This window comes from Populus euphratica, unplaced genomic scaffold (assembly GCF_000495115.2).
Source record: "Populus euphratica unplaced genomic scaffold, PopEup_1.0 scaffold43.1, whole genome shotgun sequence".
Classification (NCBI taxonomy): Eukaryota; Viridiplantae; Streptophyta; class Magnoliopsida; order Malpighiales; family Salicaceae; genus Populus; species Populus euphratica.
This window is the reverse complement of record NW_011499889.1, coordinates 119,003-136,793: the sequence shown is the minus strand read 5'-3', so window position 1 is coordinate 136,793 and position 17,791 is coordinate 119,003. Positions and strand designations below refer to the sequence as shown.

Below are 17,791 nucleotides of genomic sequence, written 5' to 3'. Positions count from 1 at the left end.
GAGCCAATCATTTCCTCCTGTGCAATTGTTGTTGGCTGTCAGATTAACTTTTTGCTAACTAATCCTAAAGAGAGGCTGTGCCTTTGCTTTAAAATTATGCCCAGTATCATAAATGGATGTATTTTATCTGTATCGAGTTGTTTCTTGTTATGAATGATGGCTTTTGGGTCTCCTGTGCTTCCCGTGGCATGCTATTTATATGGTGTTTTCTAGTTATTTTGATACTTATTACCAAGTTAATCTGCAAGCAAAACAAGTTCTATCCTTGCATTCGTGTTGGTGTGCTGTCGGGACATATAGTAATTATTTTAAATCTATTTTACAAGGGTATTCCCAATTACTTTTATTGATTGAAAATTAGGAGTTGCGCTTAAACAATTAGGGTTTTTTCTCAATTTTCCACCATAACCTTCTCAATTGTCACTGTTTTGTATGCTATACGTACACCCTTTATATTCACAGGTGGGCGTAGCATGTCAGCAGCATTTGTTGAACATCAGCCTCGTAAGTGTAACTGTAACTGTCAGCATGGTTTTAACCTGCAGTTGCAATACCTAGGCCTTGTATAACATGTGTCTACCATTAAGGTCATGAACTAGTAGCAGATCTTAGAATTGTTTCCCCAATACATATGTTTTCAATAGTTTCACTGAAAGCGCTGCACTTGGAACACTTCTAAGGATGAACATCATAATATTCCTCAAAGTGCATGAATTCATTACGTGTCATACATGATTATGATACTGTTTACCTTGTCAATATACTTGCAGGGCTTTTGTGTGGGTAAAAGCTACTCCAGTTAGGTCCATATCCGTAACATGTACGTACTTTTGGAGTGGAATAAAAGGGACAAAAAGAATGTTCAAATCCTTCAAAGGTCTAGCCCAAAGGAGGAAAAAGTCTCAAGAACTCTCTAGATTAGGTTTAGGGGAAAAGAAGCCTGCACAGAATTAAAACTAGGAAGAAGCAAAAGAAGATCGATCTTGCGTTAGTCTCATTATAGTTCGTAATTATTGTTATAAAAAAAACATCAAAAGCTTGCTATAACTACTTCTAGAGAGGCGTCGTAATGTCTTGTCATTGTCAAGATTTTAGTATTCTGCTCGTGTAAGCTAACCTTATTCAAGAGTGGTTGGATTGATTGATTAAATGCGTGGGAGCACAAGCAAACCCAAAACAAAAGCGGGTTTTGTGTATGAATATAAGACTGGCCTCGTTGAGACAAAGAAAGACTTGTTGAAGGTCGTTGCGGAGTTCAAAATATGTTCAGTTTTATGCTTGCTATTAACACTCATTTTGTCGGTAAAGTTCACCATACCATAGTAATTTCAGTTCTATAAATAACATATGTTGACCCAATCTATTATTTCCTGCAAAATTTGGACGCAAAAGGCAGCCATTTTACTGGCAGATTCAAGTTTACCATTCTTTTTTTTTCTTTTAATTATTACTATCTCAATCATGACTTGCATCCGACTCTGGCTCGTCAATGGTATTTGTACTTAGGCAGTCAAAAGACATTGGGATGAAGATCCACTACTCTCTACGAGCGAAGAAGTTATGAAGAATATTTCATTAGAAATTGTTCGGGAAAGGTTGTTGGACCGTGTTCATCGGGTAAAGCTTGGATTTTCAGTTTATTTAATCTAAGGTCACGGCATATTTAATCTAAGCTTGGTTAGGCCCGTCTATTATTGCAGCGCAAACGAGATTTTGGAAATTTTTAATTTTTTTAATCTTCAAATTAATTTATTATTTAGTGTTTTTTTTTTATAATTTAGATGTGTTGATAAAAAATAAAATAAAAATATTATTTTAATAACAATAAAAGCTTTAAAAAAACAACTTCTATCATATTTTCAAATCAATTTTAACTAGTATTTGATATTATGTTAGCGATTATTTTTTAAAGTATTTTTTATTTAAAAATATATGAAAATAATGTTTTTTTTAAAAAAAATCTATTTTAATATTATCATATCAAAAGAAGATCCAAAAATATAAAAAAAATAATTACAAACAAAAATAATATTTCAAGATTTTATGAAATATAAATTCTAACGCAAAAACAGATACGAAATAAGAGTATTTAAATGAAGCTTTCAATCCTGTCCATTTCAGGATATCCCGTATGGCATTGAACATCATCTGATGTATTGGAAAGAATTTAGAAATGGTTCTCTTAGGATTGAACAACACTTCACCACTCCTAAACTAAGCCAGCGAAAGATTATTGCGGGCAAGAATTGAGGGATAAGAAATTGGGGAAGCTCCTTCCATTTCTAGGGTTACTGCTACTTTTCTGTTTTGCATCTTTTACTGCAAATTTCTTTTCAAGGTGGCCATCTTCATGCATATTTGGCAAGAACTGAATGGGAACGCTAAGATGGATGCCTTTCTTTGAAAATAAATAAATAATAAAATAGTAAGGCAGTAGATAAGAAGATATGAGTGCAATCCAAGAAACTATACGTACGCGGCATCCATCCAGAATAAGCTTTTGGAAAACTAGGGACAGTGTGCAAACCAGCAAATTGTCTTTTCGGTGGGTGCTGCCATTCCTGCTTTTACATCTTGCTTTTTTGAATTAAGGTTGCAAATTTAGAAGGATGAATTTAATTGGATGAGTTTTAAATTTATTTTTTTAAAATTATTAGTTTGAGTTTTATAAATTTTAAAATTATTAAAGATTTATATAATTATTAATTTTAAATTTTATAAAATTAAACAAAAAATATATAAGTTTATCCAAACATCATATTAATTAAAATAAATAAATAAATAAGCGTGACAACATCCACAATTTTTTTTTTAGGACTTGAAGTAACTTTTACTTTAGTCATTCTTTTTTCCCGTGACTGAACTAGATAAAGGGAAACAATGCACTTACCTTTACGAAACAAGAAAGGAGATTTAAGTAAACCAGTGATTGGCCTAGTAGTGGAAGGAGTTTGTCTCTTTCCATTGCATCTGGGTTCGAGTCTTAGCGTGCACGCCTATCACTCTCGCGGTGCCTTACATACCTACTGGGTTTGCAGGGTATTCAGTGAGCCGTGGGAATTAGTCGTGATGCGCGCAAGCTGGCCCGGACACCCACGTAAATAAAAAAAAAAGATTTAACCATTAATTAATTAAAGTCACTGTAGCAGTCACCCAGAGTCATTACCGTACTTGTTCTCAAGCTGGAGGCATGTTAAGGGATTGGATGGGTTATCATCTAGATAAAGATTTTATTAATATTTTTTATAATTTTCAATTAAATTATTAAAATATTTTAAAAATTTGCATGGAGTCTTTCAATATAATATTTTAGCTTAGGTTAAAATTTTAGAATTTTTAAAAAAATTCAGAAATTTGATGAAAAATCACAATTTGACAAGTTTTATGTTATTAGAAGTAATTTTCAATCCGACAATCAGATTGATCTGAAATTTTACAAGAGATTTTAAAATATATTAAATTAAATCTAGTTAAAATTTTAAAATAAACACAGCTTGATAGTGTTAACAAAAAAAAAACAGTCAAATAAAAGAAAAATAATTTATTAAGAGAAAAATTATTATTTATCATTAAAAAGTAAAACAAACCAGCTCTTCTTTCCTTTTAAATATTGCCAACTAAGCAAAAACGAAATAGGAAAAGAAAGAAAAGAAAAGGCGAGAGACAAAGAGAGAAAAACATAAAAAAAATCCAAGGAAAAAAAGGCGAGAAAATAACCTTGTAAACTTACAAAATCCAACTTATAAAACACTAATCTAAAAAAAAATCAAGTGAAGGAAAGAAGAATTAAGACAGAGAAAAAATTTAGTTACTTTGTTTTCCAGTTGACATGAAATTGTTATTTTATCCTGATAGAGGAGGTGTTACAATATCAATTTAAATTTGATTATAAATGAATTATATGTCATAAAACATCAAAGGATATAACTTCAATAGTGAATTTATTTTTACTTTAATTTTAATTTTATGTACTTTAAAATTTATTTTTTAATATTTTAGGGAATATATTTGAATTAAAACTTTATTGTTAACTTCAAAAATTCATATACATGAGTTAATAATTAATCTTAAAAAATTTATATATTTATTTAATAGCTCAGGATAGGAAAATTTTTTGGCTCCGCCCTTTATTGTTCTTATTAGCATCCATTGTTTATTCACACAAGAGGATAGGTGTTGAAGCTAATGAAGACACTACAACATTTAATAGTTTTATAAATGAAATTTTTTCATTGGCATAAGACACATATTCCATCAATAATTAATTTACTAATAAAATCACCGATGAAAATGCTTCATCATGAATCTTTCATCAGTAATTTTTTGTTCACCGGTAAATCTATTGGTAATAAAAAAATATTATTACTGATAAATTTACTGACGAAATAGATTTGTAAAATACATTACCCACTCTATTCTATTGGTTTATCCTTCGAAAAATACCATCAATAATTTTATCGGCAATTATTTAAAAATATTTTTAAAAAATCTATTTTATAAAATTATAAAATAATTAAATTAATATAAATCAACACTCTATAATATATACTCAAAATGCTTAGAAAAATGAATAACAAAATCAACTCAAACAAATTTGCAACAAATAAATAAAACAAAAAAATAAATTCAACTAAAAAAATTCATATAAAAAAATGAAGTTGTAATTGCTAAAAATCTAAAAATCCTATAAATAAATCAACTAAAAATTGATCTCATATGAAAAAAAAATCTTACAACATTTTAATAATTATTAAGAACAAAAAAAATTAAAAACAAAATAAAAAAACAAATATAGTGAAAAAATCATGAAAAAAAAAGAAAAAAGAAAATTCTTACCTTAATGTAGTTGCAAATGAAGCTAAGGAGAGAAAAGGAATTTCATAAAGCATATTAATTAAAAACAATTAAGAGGATTATAGAAGAAAGAAGAAGAAGACACACTTGAACATGGAGGAGAAGAGAAGGAGAGTAGAAGAGGAGAGAAGAGAAAGAGATAAATATTGATATTTCTTACATGTAGTGAAAAAGAAAAGGAAGAATAAGAAATGAATCTATCTTTCTAAAATAAGGGGATTTAGGTTTTTTATCGAAACGCATTAACGACGGTTTTATCGATAAATAACTAAATATTAATATTTTTTAATTATTTTTTTGATAATATTTAATTTAAATTTTTTAATTTCATAAAAAGTTCTTGAAAACCGCCAACAATCACTGATGATTTTTTAATCCGTCAGTAATTCTATTTTAATATTAATGAAAATTTCAAATTAATTGAATGTTTTTAGAAAACTGCTTTCAATCACCAACGGATCTTCAATCCGTTGGTGATTTTGTCCATAAAAAACAACAATTAACAATGTAATTAAAAGATGAACAGTTCTAGAGCTCTCTGGAAAATACTGATGGAAGTTTTCTTTAGTGATTTTTTTTGTAATTAACATGATAAATAATGTTAACAGTTTTCTAATGAATTTTACTGATGAAATGAATTCCGTCTATAACTATATTGGTAAATTATTATTTTTTTTATTTTAATTTAATTTTTTTCACTTTAATTCCCTCTATATATAGCAAGGAAATATTTTTGATAATAAAATCTCTTAAAAATTTATTAATAAAAATAATTTTTTAATATTTTTATTTATATTTATTAATTTTCTGTTCATGAAAGTTAAGATACGTGCATGTACACTAGGGAATTGCACCTCATCCTCCATGTTTGACTCAGAGCTTGTGTACTAATTGTTTTTTTTAAATATAATAAAATATATTAAAATAATATATTTTTTTATTTTTTATTAGTTATTTGCTACCATTTGAAAATTATAAACTAAAATACATCGCATGTTTATTTTTTGAATGGATACGTAGAGCCAACACAAATTTGCAAATTTTGTGCTGCCAAGTCATCCCCTAAGATTCTGTACTTCTTTTGTAACTTTGTGTGAAGGGCTAACATTATAATTCTTTGGAATGCGCACCTTCTTTGTGGCTGCCATATATTGTTATATGCTGCCGTAGCTTTCCTCAGTTGAAGAAACTATGTATTCCGTCGAAGCTCAAAAACACAATGGATGAAGTGGTGAGGAAGCGACTAATTGGGGCTGTGATGCCAAAATCACGAAAGGAAACGAAAAAAACAAAGCAAATTATATGGACAGCACATATTGTCATATTACCGCATGTGCCATCCTTGATCGATCTCCACTTGACTTAAGAAAAAATAAATTAATTTTAAAGGTGATATTAAATTGGTTAAGTTTTAAATTTATTTTTTTAAAATTATTAATTTAAATTTTATAAATTTTAAAATTACTAAAAATTTACTTGTTAACTTTAACCCTCATAAAATTAATTAAAATATACATAAATTGATTAGATATTTATATTAATAATAAATAAATAAATAAATAAATTAAGATTTGTGGATGACAAGTAGACACCGTGCTGTTATGGGCAGTGTTATCATAATCGGTTAGCCGGTTCATTGGTTGAATCATGGGTCACTACGTAATAATTATAGTATATATAATAATATAATTATTGAGATATGATGACATAGTCATGTTAGTGGTGTTGATTGAGATGCATCTTGGTAGAGCATGAGGTCAAGTGTCCATGTCTTTTCTTAGTGGTACAAGTGGGTCTTTTCTTTCGAGAGTTGTGAGAGTGAAGATAAATTTTATTATTATTATTTAATTATTTTAATGCATTCATATTAAAAATAAATTTTAAAAAATTAAAAAATATATATTATTTAAATATATTTTTAAGTATAAATTCTTTAAAAAATAATAGTCATTACAATTTTATATCCAGTAATTGATTTACTTCCATTTCTTAATTCAAGTAACTAGTTGATTTCTTAATTCAAGTAATTAGTTGAGTTGAGTGTTTATTTTTGTGTTGGGATTAATTTTTAAAATATTTTTTATTTAAAATATAATAAATTAATTTTTTTAGATCTTTTTAGATAATTTTAATATATTGATATTAAATAAAAAATAAAAAAATCATTTTAATATATTGTAATTACAAGAGTGTTCCATTTCCTTAAACCAGACTGATGTCAGCTTTAATTTATTGGTAAAATCTGTCGATCCATTGCAGTTTATATAGGCATCATAAATAAGGAGTTGAAAAGTCCCAACCCCCATGAATGGAAGGGGAGTTACAGAAAAATATGGAAAAGAAAAAAAGAAAAAGAATACTGTGTCTTCACGGTGGAAAATCATCTATTTTTTAATTGAATAAAAAAAATTATAAATTTTAGTTTTAACCAAAATCCAAAAGAGGATTTTTGTCGAAACTCATGCAAAATCATTCAACTAATTTTATTAACCAAACAAGATTAAATCTATGATTAGGATGAAATTCAGCCCCAATCATGTATATAAATGAATATTACAAAAGTTATTAAAGATTACTTCTTAAAATGTTTTTTTTATAAATAAAAATAAATAAATATTCATAAAACACCATTTGCAATTCCTAAAACTGCTCCTAAATCTAATATGTCAAAGCAAATTCTCAAGTTATAAGATTACGGTGGCAGAAAACAGATTAGACAGATTAATTAGATAAAGGCTAATTAATTAAACAATACAATAATACGTACGAGACATGAAGGTTAGCCAATCAGATTCACCTTCACCTGAATATTATATAGCAAGTACTTCAGGTGACCTCTCATTTACCTGCTAGAATATCATAATCCCACGATAACTAGTACCCCTCTCTTATGGTGCTAAAAACCAAAGCTATTATTTGCTAGCGAATTAACCAGTAAAGGACTGGAATGGAATTGTGAGCTGATCAAGGAGGCCTGTTACTGGGGTGGTGACTGTAGGTTCGTAAGCAAAACCATGCAATTCATCATCATCATCATCATCTCCCAATCCATCAATGCAAGAACAAGGAGGAATCCACTGCCACATCTTTCTCAAGATATCAAACAACAAAACCTTGATCGATCCTCGGATAATGATAGCAATAAACTCACCATGCCCAACACAATCAAACCCATGACCACCTCCCAGCTCCGCAAATTGTAAGTAAAGTTGCTGTGGCATCCTTTCAATCTCCATCCATGTTGTTCCACAAGGTTGCAAGCGCCAAAGTCTCAAGCTCTTTGGCACGTTGAGCTTGCTCTTCTCCACTGCTGCAACAAGAATGAGTTTTCCCGTGCTCTCAACCAATCTTGGCGAGCGTAGAAATCGCCGCATTGGAGCTTGAATCTTGCACCAACTGTTTGCTGCTATGTCATAAGCCAAAACGCTAAATGGGTTGTAATTCATGCAGTAAAATCTGTCATCAACACAAATCATTTGACCTGATTCAAGGCTACAAAGCCTTGGGAGAGAAGAAGTAGTACCCCATAGAGAGTAAAACCCACCAGCATCAATATGAAAACTTTCGGTGGATAAATTCTTGACTGCATATGGAGAAATCAAGTCATCACCTGCAACAGCCCCAACAATTGAGGATGGCCCAACTTTTAAGCCAATTGAAGGAAAGAGACGTGGCCTTAAAGTTGGTGGCAACTGAGATAGAGAACCAATAAGTGGGTTGCATAAAATGATACTCTTTGCACCAGCCTCGTCTGAGACCCAACATATTAAGCCACCAGAAGCAGCCGCAGGAGAGAACCCGGATGGAACCAAGGAAAAAGAAATTCTATACCATGCAATATCATATGGATCAAAGAGGTATCCTTCACAAATATTGGCCGTCATAGTTTTTCCGCCGCTATCACTGGTGCTATTGTTGTTTCTATAGATGTAGCTTTTTAGGCTTTTGTGCTTGAAGAATAGGAACCAATGGCGGCGTGGTGATATCTGGATATAGAGTTCAAGAAAATTATTGGAGAACAAGAGACCATACCATCTCTTGCAGACACAACGAGCTCTAAAAAAGGCTGGAGGAGGAAGAAAGGCGAGAACACGATCAATCAGCGTTTGTGGGAGTTTGCTCCATATCCTGGTGTCCATCCAAGGACTGGTAACACTATCCGTAACGTTAGTACTGCTAGTGCCAGGAGTGAAGGTGTAGGAGAAGGGTAAGAGCATAGCATTGTTGAAAGCACCTTCCATGTAGGAGTAGCTAGGCTAAAAGAACTATCTGGGTTTTGTTTTTTTTTTTTAAGCCTGAAGAAAGAAATGGAGAAGGTTTGAAAGGACTTTTTTTTAACAAAAGTCTTGTTTGTTAGCACTCTTTTCAAGGAGAAATTAAAGAAAGGCCAGCGATGGATTTAAGTTCATCGGAGTCAACAGCTAAAGTTGCTCTAACCGGCACAGAAAACCTGAGGTACTACGGCATAAAAAACGATTTTAATTATTTAGGCCAGCGATGAATTTAAGTTCATCGTAGTCAACAACTAAAGTTGCGTTTTTAATTTCCATTTTTAATTTTTTAAATTATTTTAATGTATTAATATGAGAAATAAATTTTAAAAAATATATATTATTTTAACACGCAATTTCTACTGCTCTAACCGGCACTAAAGAGAAAACCTGAGGTACTACGGCATAAAAAACCATTGTAATTATTTAGCGAACAAAAAGGGCTGTGTTTTGGTTTGGTAGCAGCATAAGACTGCATGCAATCATGTGGGAAGGTATCTATTTTGTTACTTCAACGGATATGGAGAGACGAAGGTGAAGGGAGAAAACGCTAAAGTCAGGTAGCAGAAGGAAAGAACAAAGAACATGTTTCTAGGGTTTTGAATGGAATTGGCTGGTTCGCAAGTGTTTAAAAAGGAAAGGAAATCTGAGACCTTAGCTACTTTTTCGCTCTGTATTTTGATCTTTTGGTGAAAAAATGGTTTGATCTTCGCCCCTCTATCGATTCAGTGTTTCCATGACAAGGCCGAGGTAGGAAAGACATGATGAGGTGAGAGATTGCTAATGTCAGTGATTATTCACTGGTCATGAATTCTGAGCAATCTTAATTACATCCAGCTAATCGATCAACTCTACTCTTATATATCTCTTCTTTTTTTTACTACAGGATCTAATGGAACATGAACTTGACTACGTATAGTACACGTTTGTTTGAAAGAAAATCTAACCAAAAAAAAAGTTTAGGGAGCACTGGGTAATTCATGAAGGGAAAAGACTAATTTGAATATTGCAAAACCCAGCAAAAAAATAAAAATAAAGAGATAATAATATATTATTTAGGTATATTTATAATTAAAAAAATATTTTTATAAAAATATTATCTATATGTAGTAGAAGTACCAGGTTTAAGAAAAATTAAGGAAAAATAAAAACTTGGGTTAATCTGATGACTTAATTGATTTAGCAAGATTCGATAAAAAAAATATTTAATTAAAATTTGTTAATTATTTATTTTTATTAATAAAAATAATATTATTTTAATTTAAAAAATCTAAATTAATCTATAATATTTTGTGATGCAATCAAAATCTTATAAAAATTAATTATGAGGCCGAGTTTAAAATTTTTGGATAAAAGTATTCAAATTGAGAATTGATAAATAAAGAACTTCCAAAACAAGAAAAATGGGTGCAAACATCGATCAAATTAAAAAGAGAAAACGTACAGGTACCAATCTGGTCATCAATTAGAAGAAATATATAGTTACAGATTACTTTTTAAAAGTTCTTTAATATCATGTTTTTACCTGAGTATATTTTAAAAATGTACTTGCCATTAAAAACATTTTGAAAAATTATTTTTATTATTATTTTTCAATGATTTTATATGTTAATAAAAAATTAAAAAGAAATGTATTTGATATATTTTAAAATAAAAAATACTTTTAAAAAATACCTTTTAATCTTATTTGTTTTTTGACACAAATGCAGTTTTTAAAGAATTTGAATTTGTTTTGTTTAAAATTAACTTTTAGTGTTTTTTTATTATTTTGACATGTTAATATAAAAATAAATTTTAAAAAATAAATAAATTATTTTAAAGTATTTTCAACCAAAATGTTTTTAAAAAACAATTGGTGTCAAACAAGTTTTGAATCATAATATTAAATATACACCGAATTTTTTTTTAATATTAAAATATAAAATTATTAAAAAATAAAAATATTAATTTAATATTTTTTAAAAAATAAATAAAATTTTAAAATATATCCAAACCCATTTTAAAACGCCGTACAAAACATCCACGGAGAAGAGCTTCCACGACCCAAATTTGCATTAACAAAATAATACCATAAATTGGTTGCCCGCTAATTATTAATCTAATATTTTAGAATCGGCCCCATCATTATTATTGGGTCCAGGCCGAGACATCATATCCAGCACACAGTGAGCTAGTTAGTGTACTTGAAAGTAAAGAGTTTGTCAGATCATACGTCGTATGGTCCCATCGCTGTGTTATGGAGGCTTCAGACACAGTTTGGCGTGAACTACAAGAAGCTTTAATTTGACAAGGTTCAGTTTGGTTCTCCAGTAAAAGAAGGAGGGAGGAGCAGGACAACTCGGCAGCGTTCATTATTCTAGTAACGGAGCACACCTTGGCTTCTGTCTGGTTTTGTAAAGAGAAGCAGAAATCTTTCAGGTCAGAACTCTCACTTGTACCGAAATCGACACATCGTCTTGTTTCTATCGAATCCTAAACTATCATCATTGTCTCAGAAAGTGGACAAAATGTGAGTGATCAGATTTGGAAAACTAATGCTTGTTTCAAGAAATCTTCTCCTTTTGGAAATAAGATAACTCTTCGGATTTGGAAATTGGGTTTTCCTTCAAGTAACCTCTCTGTTTCTTTCCACGAGCTGTCTATTCTTTTTCTTCTTCTTTTTTATATCCTTCCTCCTCTAGTTCTCCCATTTTATTGTTTATAGTAAGGTATTTGTTATTTTGGGATTGAATTGTTTTTATATATATATAATTTAAATTTAAGATAAATTAATTATAAATTATACAGTATAAATACAATGATAAATAAATATAATTTTAAAATTTAAAATATTTTTAAATGGTCAGGATTAAATAAATGTTTAACTTAAATTAATTTAACTTAAATAAAATATTATGAAAAAAAAAATTAATATAAATATTTTAAATATAAAAGTAGATCAATGTTTTTAAAGCTAATAAAATTTAAAACATCAATTGTTTTATTTAAATTTCTACAAAGTATAAATATGAAAAAAACAACATGAATTAAATCATATATATTAATGATAAATTTAATTTTAAAAAATTAATATTATTATTAATAAAAACAGTAATAATAATTTTTAATATTATTATTAATATAATTATTATTGAAAATAGTAATGAAAAAAGTTTTTATACTTGTATAGTTTAATTAATTAAATCGAATTCGTTTAATTTGATTTAATGACTTTTCAAGATTGGAACGAAACATATAAAATAAAATCAGAATATTCTAATTAAAATTTAATTAAAAAATTCTAAATAGATGAAGATTTAAAATAAAATAAAAATTATTCTATTCTATTTTATTATTTAAATTAATATAAAATGGTTCATCTATCTCAGGTAAAACAGAATGAAATTGACATCGTTGACTTTATTGTTGTATTTTTTTTTTGTGGTGTGTGTGAACACTTCAATTGATGATGGATGCCCATTACTATACATTCACATTTCATTTGACCATGCCTTACTAGCTCAATAAAACAGTTTGTTGAATCGCTTGTTTCCATATGTTTCTTTTTCCTCTTTTGACCTGATGTACAATAAAAAACTTTGACGGAAACAGCTAAAAATATTTTTTTTTTTATGGGTAATATTTTTTTAAAAAAGCATATTATTTGAAATTTATTTTCAGTGAAATAACATAGTTTTATTTTGTTATGTTTTAGAAGCATCATATTTATTAAATATTATTATTTTTAAGCGTGAAAAAATAATTACAGCACTTCAAATTAGTGATATTCACAAGTTCACCAGCAACCGAATTCGTGAATTCCAGATTCCATTACAACTTATAATTACATGGGTGTAGTTACAAGTCTATTCAGACATCATCTTAGTTATATCCGGAAAAAAAGGGCACAAATTCGTACGCAAGGTTGTTGACTCCTTTAAAAATTCTGAGGATGGCAAAGTCAAAGTAAGCCTGTTTCCAGTCCAGGTGATAGAAGCGAAAAACACAAACAGGTCATGGACAAAAGAGGAGCCAAATGTTCTAAAAGTAAAAGAGCCGTGGTCCGACAACTTAGAAGAAACGTGATTGCTACGATGTTATAATTAATCACAATAATATCTTCGCACTGCCTATTGTATATTTATTTATAAACTATGCTCAAGTCATATAATATAATTTTTCTCACTGCTAATTTATTTTTTCTATTTTTATTGAATATTATGTTTATTTTATTTTATAAGCTTCATAGAAAAATAACAATTTTCTCAAGTCATAACTAAGAAATAAATAATTTTGTATTTATTAATTTTATACTTTCATGAATAAAAATAATTATTTTATTTTAACTATGCGGAAGTGGAAGGTTTAAATAATTAAATAATTATTTTATTTTAAATAATAAATATTTTTATTATCATGAATAAATATATATTTAGTTATTTCTAGCTATTTATCTCACCATCCGTAGCTGTTTAGATTTTTATTTTTATTTTTTTTGAATTTTACTTTCGAATTGAGGGTGTTCTCGAATTCAAGAGAAACTAGTACGGGAAGACAAGTTTTGTGTTTGCGGGCTGTGCATCGCTCTTCTTTTATCTTATTTTATGTGTGGCTTCATTAACTTAACACGTCACGTTTCTGTTTCCCATGCCGCGGCGGCGGCGGATGGAATCTTAAATCACCTAAAGCTTGAACCATAGGATTCCAAAGACACCTAACGACCCGGGGTTCAGATCAAAGGCTGAAAGCTCGCAGACGCGAGATTGCTCCGGCGCTAGTGGACTCGAAGGTTGGGCCATGCAAGTTGACCTAGGGGCGTGGTCATGGCGGGTTGATCGGGCCCTAAAGACCGGACCGACTGGTTGTAACTCAGGAACTTTTTGTAGGTGGAAGACTTCAGGTGAGGGCCGTGAGGACATGATGGCGGAGACGAGGCAGGGCGACCAAAAGGTCTGAAGCTTAATGACACAGGGATAGATCTGACTTTGGAAACTTAAGGGCTTTGCTCTTTCAAGATTTTCCATTTTACCGATTGTTTGTTTGTGAATATTAAAAATATTTTTTTAAAAAATTATTTTTTTATTTGTTTTGATATTTTTTAAATTATTTTTATATAAAAATAATTTTTAAAAATAAAAAATATTATTTCGGTGAACTAAAAGCATTTTAAAATTAATATAGTAGTAATTGCTAAATATATTAAAAATAATTTAAAAATTTTAAAAATAGTTTTTAACTGTAAAAATAAACATCCTTAACATTTTTTTTTTAACTCAGTAACACTTAAGTTTTAAATTCTTACCCTCTTAATTTTTCTCAACCAAACTTTTTCCATATACTTCTTCTTCTTTCTCTTTTTTTTTTTTAAATAATGTGAGTGTTAGAATTATCTTATATATATTTTAACTAATCTCATAATTTTTAAAATTAATAATTATATAAGTTTTTAATAACTATTATATTAACAATTATAAAACTCAAACTTTAAATTATTAAAAAATAAATTTTTTAATCACAAACTCTTTTCTCTTTTCACTGTAATATCTATTATATGATTAAAATATATGCTTCTCTAATGGTTAAAATAATATGCTTCTTTGGTAGCGTGGTACTCAGTAATCTGCAAACCAAGAACACCCTTGATTTGTTTTTTGTAACTTTTTTTTTTTTTTACTAAGCTACGTGCTTGTATCGCAGAAAATTGCAGGTTTCTCCGTGTATTTATTTGTTGTCTAAAGGTTTCTTATTATTGTAAAAAAATCTCTCTTTGTTTGTTTGAGTTTTAGCATATGTGAAGAGTAAGTTATTGTTCATTATAAACATATGGGGAATATTACTAGTAATTTTTTTCTTTTTTGACTTACTATTATATTTCTAGGTGGGGTTTGTTTTACATTAAGCATTTTTATATATAATAAATTTTATGATATTTGATAAATAATAATGTAAAAACTATGATAATATTTAAACAATAATCATAGGGATGATAATAAAATTTGTTAGGATAGGAGCAATGATAATAATAATAATTGCACTATAATAATAATTATTAGTTACAATAAGAATAATAGTGATAATGATAAAATAATTAAGTGAAAAGGACATGATGTTAGATAAAGAGGCTTATAATATTGTCATGGTGGAAGTTACATAAACTTAGTAGTGAAGGGGCAATGATGTGGTTGAAATTGTTAGATCTTATGGTTATATATTATTCTCTGTATTATATTTTATGAATTGGAAATGTAATCTAATAAATAAATTAAATTTATAAATATAAAATACACACACAAAAAAAATTATGAAAATATCTTTTTATAAAATATTCTACATGAAATAAGCTTCTCTTTGAAAATCCTTGTGATCATTCATTATATATAAAAATGACAAAATAAGTTCCTCGAAGGTATTTGAAACCAAAGTATACAAAAGTCTCTTAAACTTATTAATGATCTGCTATCCTCACCATGAATTTCTTTTAGCTTCAACCTTGGTTATGGTAATGCAATCCACGAATAATATGTTCCATATATCAACTAAGATCTTATTCACCATCGGTTCCTTCAAGTAGCCTAATTCCATGGAGAAATGCGCTTCTCTCGTGTCCAACTTTAATTCCGTGTTTCCTTCCCATTTTGTTTATGATTTTTCAAAAATATAATTATTTTTGTTATGAATAAATTAAGACATTTATGTTCTCAATTAAAAGCATGACATTTTAAGTCTCTTAGTTTCTTCATTTAAAATATATTTTTTAGAAAATACGAAAACTAGTTTTTTTCCAAAATAATAGCTTTTTATCAAAAGATTGCTTTCTCTTCGTAGCACAAGCTAGCCCACTCCTTGAGCTTTGTTGTGGGTTAAATTATTTTTTTATATAAAAAATAATATTGAAGTATCATATGCATGCTTTAAAAAAAGAAAAAAAATAGATTACTCAGATTTGGATTGAATAATTTAGTTTTATTTAAATTAGACGAGAGAAATAAAAAAACAATAACAAAGAGATCAAATTTAAAAAGAAAAGATTAGAATAATTTAGGGAAAAAATATTTTTTTAAAAGAGAAAAAACGATGTATCTTAATTCACATTAAATACAAAAAACAAAATAAAGCAAAAAAAACATAAAAGATCAACACTAATCAACCCGAGTTAGTATGACAAACATGAAATCTTGATAATTAGAGTTAAGCCAACCCAGAATATCTTGCTAAACCCATGATCTATATCATGAGATTATAATAACTCAATTAAAAAGGTAAAGATAATTATAAAGTTTTTTTTTATAAAAAAAATTCAACTCGTGACTTAAATAATTAGACTTGAAGCACCTTATCTAAACTAAAAAAATCATGAAGTTTAATTTTCAATCAATCAAATATTAAATGATAAAATTAAAAAAATTAAAATTAAAAGTATAAGGATCAAAATTGAAATATAAAATAAATTTTATATTTTATTGAAGGATAAAATTAAAAAAAATCAATTTAACAAAAGAATAAAGATCCTAATTGACATAAAAAATAAAATTTTGATTAAAGAGTGAGATTGACAAAAAAAGTAACTTAAAAAAAATAATGAGGTTCAAAGTGGTAAAAAATTATACTATAAATTTGAATTAACAAATAAAATTGAAAACATATAACCTTTACAAAAAGAGTAATAAAAAATAGAAATCAAAACAACCAAATTGAAAAATATAATATCATAAATTTATATTGAGGGATAAAATTAAAAGCTAATAAAACTTTTACAAAAAAGTCAAGCTGTCATTTTGTATCAAATTAAAAATAAAAAGAATAAGGATTAAATTAAAAAAATAATATATATTAAATTGAAATTGATAAAAAAAATTGAAAACAAATAAAACTTTTAGAAAAGAGCCAAAAAAAAAATTAAAAAATAAAGACTGAATTTGAAATTTCAAGTATAAAGAGGAATAAATTGTCATTTTAGAGGGAGGAAAGAGAAAGAGAAAAAAGTTTCACGGCAATAAACCGACCACTTAACATCTATACGCGTTGCTCTAAAAAAGATACTTTCGTCCATTATGAGATGCTGTACATACGGTGTAAAGTGCATGGGTGCCTCCTACACACACCTAACTTTATATATATATATAAATTTTAAATTGTTTATAAGCTGATATGGTAATATCAAAAAGATTTTTTGTGAAAAGATAAAAAGACCCCTTAACACTACTTTTACTTTTTTACATTATGATTGTTTCATTGTACTTTCAATTTTTTTTAGTTTTTATATTATTCAAAATATAAAATTGCCTCTCATCTTACATGATAATAATAATAAAAAAAATTATTTTGAAAATACCACATTACCCATTGAATTCAATTTTATTTTATTTTTTTATTTAAAATTATTTTGATTGTTTTACTGTTTTTTTAAAGGAAAAAAATTTACTTGTTCTTGACTAATTTAATAATGACTAATGCTACATTTAAAAAAATATAAAAAGATTTTAGTACCCTCATTAATTAGTTTTAAGTTTTGTAGTGTGAATGACAAAACTATTATTATATTAATTAATAGTGTTTTCGAATCTTAAGCTATAGTATTTTTTTTCAATGCCTATTAGTTTTTGTTAATATATGTAAATTTTTTATTAACATGGAAACGTAATCCTACCTATATAATAATAGCATTCCAATATACTATTACTACTCAC

The 17,791-nt window shown here is 27.9% G+C and overlaps 1 protein-coding gene across 1 annotated transcript; it reads right to left on the bottom strand.

The window, feature by feature from the left end:
* Positions 1-7,695: 7,695 nt before the first annotated feature.
* On the bottom strand, positions 7,696-9,154 carry LOC105130845 (protein UNUSUAL FLORAL ORGANS-like). Its single transcript, XM_011033535.1, has one exon. It carries the CDS (start codon positions 9,093-9,095, stop codon positions 7,782-7,784), a length of 1,314 nt encoding a protein of 437 aa, XP_011031837.1. The 5' UTR covers positions 9,096-9,154; the 3' UTR covers positions 7,696-7,781.
* Positions 9,155-17,791: the final 8,637 nt, after the last annotated feature.

Coding starts and splice junctions, on each gene's coding strand:
- LOC105130845 (XM_011033535.1), bottom strand. CDS start 9,095: ATGGAAGGTGCTTTCAACAATGCTATGCTCTTACCCTTCTCCTACACC.